This window comes from Staurois parvus, unplaced genomic scaffold, assembly GCF_062004578.1.
Source record: "Staurois parvus isolate SC_StPar_1 unplaced genomic scaffold, SC_StPar_1.0 ptg000231l, whole genome shotgun sequence".
In the NCBI taxonomy this organism is placed as follows: domain Eukaryota; kingdom Metazoa; phylum Chordata; class Amphibia; order Anura; family Ranidae; genus Staurois; species Staurois parvus.
The window spans coordinates 636,471-643,934 of record NW_028318027.1 but is presented as its reverse complement, the minus strand read 5'-3'; the positions used below and the strand labels follow the sequence as shown (position 1 = coordinate 643,934).

At 42.3% G+C, this 7,464-nt stretch overlaps 1 protein-coding gene across 1 annotated transcript; it reads right to left on the bottom strand.

The window, feature by feature from the left end:
* Positions 1-1,426: 1,426 nt before the first annotated feature.
* On the bottom strand, positions 1,427-2,401 carry LOC149460373 (olfactory receptor 6C4-like). Its single transcript, XM_089679779.1, has one exon. The coding sequence runs from the start codon at positions 2,399-2,401 to the stop codon at positions 1,445-1,447; it is 957 nt and encodes a 318-aa protein (XP_089535905.1). The 3' UTR covers positions 1,427-1,444.
* Between the last annotated feature and the right edge of the window lie 5,063 nt (positions 2,402-7,464).

Below are 7,464 nucleotides of genomic sequence, written 5' to 3'. Positions count from 1 at the left end.
ATCTTGCAAGTATTGCATCCTATGCTATATGCCTATCTTTCTGGCTCGGCAAAATGATGTGATCTATTTTATCCGCAATTACCCATTCCACATCCCCTTTAGCCCTTACCCATTCCCCCCCACACTTTTTTTTTTATCCCCCCCACTACCTCACTCTACATTTCTTTCTCTAACTATTTTTCTTTCTGTCTTCTCTTTATCTCCCACCTCTTATACGCCCTCACTATTCATATATCCCCAACAAAATAGAGCATCTACTCTCATACAGGTGTGACTAATTTTACGTAGCTCACACGTTCCTGATATGGACACACAAATTGTAACATACACACCATCATGTGCTATACTTACCCAGCACACCACACTCCCTTAACAAAAGAGCTCACTATTACATAATTCAGTATTCATTATACCTATATTGATTTATCTATTATACTCTTTGTATCTGCTGGTTTGTAATATACACTTGATATAATGTATCATCCCACCTCGATTTGTATTGCAGTTTAAACCCATGGCCCGTCTGTGAAATGGGAGGCTACGTGCTGTGTCTATGTTCGGACTGTGATCCGTAGTTGTATATGCCTTGATATGCCTTTCTTCTTCTAATAAAAGTATTTTTTGGAAAAATAAAAATAAAACTTTGGTAAAGTATTAAGGATCATGTTTCTGATATTTCAGCTGGATTTTCTGGAGAACCCCATTGAATTCACTGAGCTCCTTAGACCGATCCATGCTTTCACAAATGTTTGTAGAAGCAGTCTGCCTGCCTGGGTGCTTGATTTTATACACCTGTGCCCAAGGAGGAGAACACCACGGAACACCTGAATCCAATGATTTGGAGGGATGTCCCAATACTTTTGGCTATATAATGTGTTTGTGTGTGTGTGTGTGTATATATATATATATATATATCCAGGAAGTCACTGCCCTGCTGTCTATATGCAATGGATAGGCAGGAGTTGCTTGAATGGGGTTCCAGAGTTTTGTCTGGGATTGATGTATTCTGCTGGGTTCAGCAAATGTCTAATGAATTGAACATTGCTTGGTTTGCTCATTCCTACCCCTGAGGAATAGCTGCATCCTTATATACAGTATCTGTATTTCTGCAATGTGAGATCTACGGCACTCCACCCTCTGACTTCTAATGTGATTTGTTCACTACTTTGCTACTCACTGTTTTCTTGCTGAGGAAGCAAAGCTCTGCCTCTGTCACAATGCAGGACAAGGAGTAGAATGTCAAGAATGGGGAAATGATCTGCTGCAGGGAGACCACAGGCAATACCAATGACTAGTCCTTTGCTATACTTGCTCTTGAAGGTTAAATAATAGTAATCGTAATACTCCAACTTGTTTCAGAAAAATGTTTTTACTTTGTTTTCAAAACTTTATTACAGGAAGTAATAAATAACGTGCACTCCAAATATATAAGAAATGTTTTTTTTTATTGCATTTTAACAATGACGTACTGTTTTATTTCACTGATTGTGGCCTGCAGTGCTTTATGAAAGTCCTGGTTCTTTAGAGTGTAAATGATGGGGTTTATCAGTGGAGTCACCGATAAGTAGATGAAGGACATCCCTCTATAGATCTGGAAATAATTATTACTCCTCGGCACTACGTACAAAGTAAACATCATGGCAAAATATAGACCCAAGACCACTAGGTGGGAGCTGCAGGTGGAGAAGGCTTTCTTTCTTCCTGTGGAAGACTTTATCTTGAGGATGGCGATGATGATAAAGGTGTACGATACAACAGCAGCTATGAAAGGTGCAGCAGACAGTACAGAGCTGACCACCACGATATGAAACATAAGAGGTGCTATGTCTGAGCAGGCAAAGAGCATCAGGATGGTGAAGTCACAATGGAAGTGGTTGATAATAACAGAGCCACAAAATTCCACGTGAATTAAGAAATAAATGACCACTGCCACGCTCACAGAGGAAACCAACCAAAACCCAATCACTATATACAGGCACAGTCTATTATGCATGAGAGTGGAATATCTCAGAGGGTGACAAATGGCCAAATATCTGTCATAGGACATCATCACGTATAAAAAAGACTCCACATTTGACACACCTCCCAGTATGTTTAATTGGGTAATACAGCCAAGGTAGGAGATGACCCCTCTTCCTGAGAGTAAGTCATGCAGCATCCGTGGAACCAGATTTGTGGTGTAAAAAAACTGACAAAAGTGAAAATTGCTGATCAGGAAGTACATGGGAAAGTGGAGATGAGGGCTCTTATTCACCAAAAAGATGACCAGGAGGTTCTCAAAGCAGGTAAATATGTAGATGACCAATAAAAGGAGGAAAAGTGGAATTCTGTAGGTTGTGAGGTTTTCAAATCCAACAATCAAAATCTCAAACATGATTGTTTGATTCTGTTGATGGGTCATCTGTGGATGAGATTATCAGAGTTTTATTAATTGCCTCATTATGGCATCAGCTCCGGCACTTGTACATCCCTCATACCCCAGAGCAATGCTCACATTTCTGTTATGGTCCTATGTATAATAACGTTGCAATTACTTACAATACCAAAGTAATACACATATTGTTTTTTCAAGACGAAATCATAAAAAAAAGATTGTTCCAAAAATGATATATGTTTGAGTAATGCCTTGCAAAATGTTACATTTTATGAATCTGTAGAACAAACATGTAACCCACCTTTAACCACTTGCCTCCCAAAGCCCTATTCTGGCATTTCTCTCATACATTGAAAATCTGCTCTTTTTTGCTAGAAAATTACTTATAGTCTCAAAACATATATTTTTAAGCAGAGGCCCTAGAGAATAAAATGGTTACATTTTTGTTATGCCTCGTGGTATTTGCGCAGTGGGGTTTCAAACACAATTTTTTGGGAGATAATACCGTTTTATGAATTTTAATGCCTAAAAATACAATGAAATGCTTAATTGTTTGATTAAATATGAAAGATGATGTTATGCAGAGTAAATAGATACCTAACATGTCACGCTTTAAAATTGCATCCACCCGTGGAAGGGCGTCAAACTACGGTACCTAAAAATCTCCATAGGCAATGCTTTAAAAACCTTTACAGGTTGCCAATTTAGAGTTAGAGGAGGTCTGGCACTATTATTTTTTAAATCTCTTTTATTGCTATTACAAGGGACATAAACATCCCTGGTGATAGCATGGGTCATGACAGGTCCTTTTTTATGGAGAGATCTGGGGATGGTTTGATCAGATGCTTGATCAAGCCGGTATCGGCTTGTTTACATGAGATTAAAATCAGCAGTGATTAAATCTATGTTGCTTCCAGTTTCTGATGTCAAACAGTGGGAGGAACAACACCAGTTCCTCTCGCTGTGTCCCAGGAACCAGATACCTCCAGTCGCATCCTTACTGAGCTCCCCAATCACAGGAGAAAGCCTGGTAAAGGCATTGGTAGGAGGGGGAGTGGGACCCCCTTCTGCTGCCTGTAGAAGTAATCCAGTGGCTTCTTAGCTGCTAGGATTAGTTTTAAAATGAAGAAAATCGCCACCCCCCAAAAAAAATTATTTCAGGGTATGTCGCTGGACAAGAAGCAGTTAAAAAATGTGTTGTTTTCTACTTGCCGTACTCTGGGGAAACCTGATGGTCATACAAGGAAGTCCTGATCACCACACTCCTGGAAAACCTGATGGTCCTACAAGGAAGTCCTGGTCACTGCACTTCAGAGAAACTTGGTGGTCATACAAGGAAGTCCTGATCACCACACTCCTGGAAAACCTGATGGTCATACAAGGAAGTCCTGATCACTGCACTCCGGGAAAACTTGATGGTCATACAAGGAAGTCCTGATCACCACACTCTAGGAAAACTTGATGGTCATACAAGGAAGTCCTGATCACCACACTCTAGGAAAACTTGATGGTCATACAAGGAAGTTCTGATCACCGCACTCTGGGAAAACCTGATGGTCATACAAGGAAGTCCTGATCACTGCACTCCGGGAAAACTTGATGGTCATACAAGGAAGTCCTGATCACCACACTCTAGGAAAACCCGATGGTCATACAAGGAAGTTCTGATCACCGCACTCTGGGAAAACCTGATGGTCATACAAGGAAGTCCTGGTCACTGCACTTCAGAGAAACTCGGTGGTCATACAAGGAAGTCCTGATCACCACACTCCTGGAAAACCTGATGGTCATACAAGGAAGTCCTGATCACTGTACTCCAGAGAAACCCGATGGTCATACAAGCAAGCCCTGATCACCACACTCTGGGAAACCTGATGGTCGTACAAGTAAAAGTAGATTTAGCCTAGCTCTGTCCAGACCACACCTCTGATGTGTTTTGCCCCACCTCGGCGCTTTGTAATGGAGGGCATGGTGAAATGTATCAGGGGCGTGACCTGGTTGGCACTAAATTGAGGGTCTGTTTTTATTTTCTGTCCTCCCGATAGCATCTTTACCGCTACAGGGCGGCCACTCTGTGCAGAATCACATTTACACTATATTGCCAAAAGCATTGGGTCGCCGGCCTTTCCACACACATGACCTTTAATGGCCCCCCAGTCTTGGTCCGTAGGGCTCAGTATTGAGTTGGCCCCGCCCTTTGCAGCTATAACAGCTTCAACTCTTCTGGGAAGGCCGTCCACAAGGTTTAGGAGGGTGTCTATGGGAAGGTTTGACTATTCTTCCAGAAGCACATTTGTGAGGTCAGGCACTGATGTCCGTCATTTTACGTGGCCTACCACTTGGTGGCTGAGTGGCTGTTGTTCCCAGTTGCTTCCACTTTGTTATAATCCCACTAACAGTTGAGCGTGGAATATTTAGTAGCCAGGAAATGTCACGGATGACTTATTGCACAGGTGGCCACCTATCACGGGACCACGCTTTGAGTCACTGAGCTCCTGAGTGACCCATTCTTTCACCAATGTTTGTATAAGCTGTCTGCATGTCTAGAGGCTTGATTGTATACACCTGTGACCATGGAGATGATGGGAACACCTGAATCACATGATTTGGAGGGCTGGTCCAGTAGTTTTGGCAATACAGTGTAGATACCAAACATGTCAAGCCATAAAATTGCACACTCCTGTGAAATTGCAAAACTTTTCCATAGAAGACACTTTAACTGTTTTACGACCGGCCACAGTGTTTACTGAGGCAGGGTGGCACCGCTGAGCAGAACACCGTTTTTAAACGTTGTTCTGCAAAACAGGTAGGGGGCGCGCACGACAGCCCTACCCACGCCACCAATTGCGGCCACAGGTGTCAATCACCGGGTCCCGGCCGGTCATTACCCGCCGGGTCCCGGCGATTACCGGCAATCACCGACAGGGAGCACAGCTGCAGTGTTTACACTGCAGCTCTGCTCTCTGTCAGTTCTGAGCACGCTGATCTTGAGAGAAGAATTCATCTCTCGGGATCAGCATGTTCCCATGAAGTACACACCCCCGCCCTCTAGTAAAACACTCCCCTCACACAGTTAACCCTTTCATTACCTAAAAAATGTTAACCCCTTCCTCTCCAGCGCCAGTAGTACAGTGTCAGTGTTTTTTTTTGCATTGATCACTGTATTGGTGTCACTGGGGATGTCAGTGACCCCAAGTCAGTTCTCCCCCAGTGTCAGAATGTCGCTGATCTTTGATTTTTGGGTGCCTAACCCTCAACATGGGCATTACTAAAAGAAATGAATTGCGGTTGTATTGGTCCGCAGACCCGATTCATCCTATGTCCGCGTTCTCTGCTGCCATGGCCAGGCATAGATATGAGAGTATAATGTGTTTTATGCATTTCAGCGACAATACACTCTGTCATCCTCGGGGTGACCCTGAATTTGACCGGCTCCACAAAATTCAGCCCCTCGCAAATCACCTTAACCAAAAATTTGCAGATGTCTATACTCCCCAGCAAAACATCTGCGTTGATGAGTCCCTCATTCATTTTTCTGGCCGCCTTGCATTCAAACAATTTCTCCCCTGCAAGTGTGCCAGATATGTGGTCAGGATGTAGAAGACCTGTGAGAGGGCAACAGGCTATACTTATAAGTTTCGGATTTATGAGGGAAAAGATAGTCACATGGAGCCCCCCCGGATGCCCAGACTACATGGGGAGCAGTGGCAAGGTAGTTTGGGACTTGGTGTCATCCTTTTTCCATATGGGGTACCACTTATACGTGGACAATTTTTATTCAAGCGTGCCACTATTTAGACATTTGTTCAATCTTAGAACTGGCACATGTGGCAAAGTGTGACCTAATGTGTGCCCACCATTAGAAGTGGGTGGATGCAGGGCGTTATATTCTAATGGTGGGCATACCACACACTTTTTCTGGCAGAGATTTCTTCAAATTTTTTCATTCAGTCCACTGCCTGCATACAAAAAAAAAAACATAGCATATACACCCAACAAGGACCAACGACGTACTGGTTCATCCCTGGACTTTGAATGGTTATACCAGGATGATGCCTACAGCTGTAGGCAACATCCTGGTATGGTTTTTTTCAGCCGGCGATCGGCTTTCATGTAAAAGTTATCCTAGTGGCTGATTAGCTGCAGGATTGCTTTTACAAGTAATGGGAGATGATGCCCTCCTTCCCCGCTGCCTTCCATGGCCTTCTTGGGCAGTCCCGTGCCATCAGGAGAACCTGAGAATGCAGCCGGTGTTTCTGTCAGCTGACCATAGAGCTGATTGGAGACCAGAGTGGTGCCAATCATCTCTATAGTGTAAGAAATCAGAAGCTACGAGCATTTCATCACTTCAGTTTCGCAGGATATAAACAGCGCCATTTGTAACTTGGGAAAGCATCTGATCACACCGATCTTGAGTCTGATAGACCCCAGATTTCTCAAAAAAGAATATATGACAATGCCCATTGAAGTTATAGGGGATATTTGCATTCCCTGTGATAGCATTAAAAGTGATCAAAAAAAAAAATGAAAGGTACAATGTAAAAATAATAAAAAAATCAAAATAAGTAAAAAAAAAAAAAAAAATTTTGCCCCTCCCATGTGCGCACACCTGTGTGCACAAGCCTTGACCCTGTGCTGGTATGTAAATAGCAGTTGCACCATGCATGTGAGGTATCGCCACGGACGTCAGATAAAGGACAGTAATTCTAACACTAGACCTCCTCTGTAAATCTAAAATTGTGCCTATGGATATTAAAAATGTATGCAGTTTGTTGCGCAGTTTTAAAGCATGTCATGTTTGGTATCTATTTACTCGGCATACCATTATCTTTTATATTTTACCAAATAATTGGCCAATATATTGTGTTTTTGTGCATTAAAAGTAAAAAAAAGTGTATTTTTTTAAAAAAATTTGCTTTTGAAAAATCGGTGCGCGAGTACTATGTGCCATAAAAAAATGTAGTACACACCATTTTATTCACTAGGGTGTCTGCTTTAAAAAAATATATAATGTTTGGGGGGTTAAATTAATTTCCTAGCAAAAAATACAGATTTTTTTCATGTGAACAAAACGTGTCAGAAAAGACTTG

What these genes read in the sequence shown, in the direction of transcription:
- LOC149460373 (XM_089679779.1), bottom strand. Translation starts at nt 2,401, where the DNA reads ATGACCCATCAACAGAATCAAACAATCATGTTTGAGATTTTGATTGTT.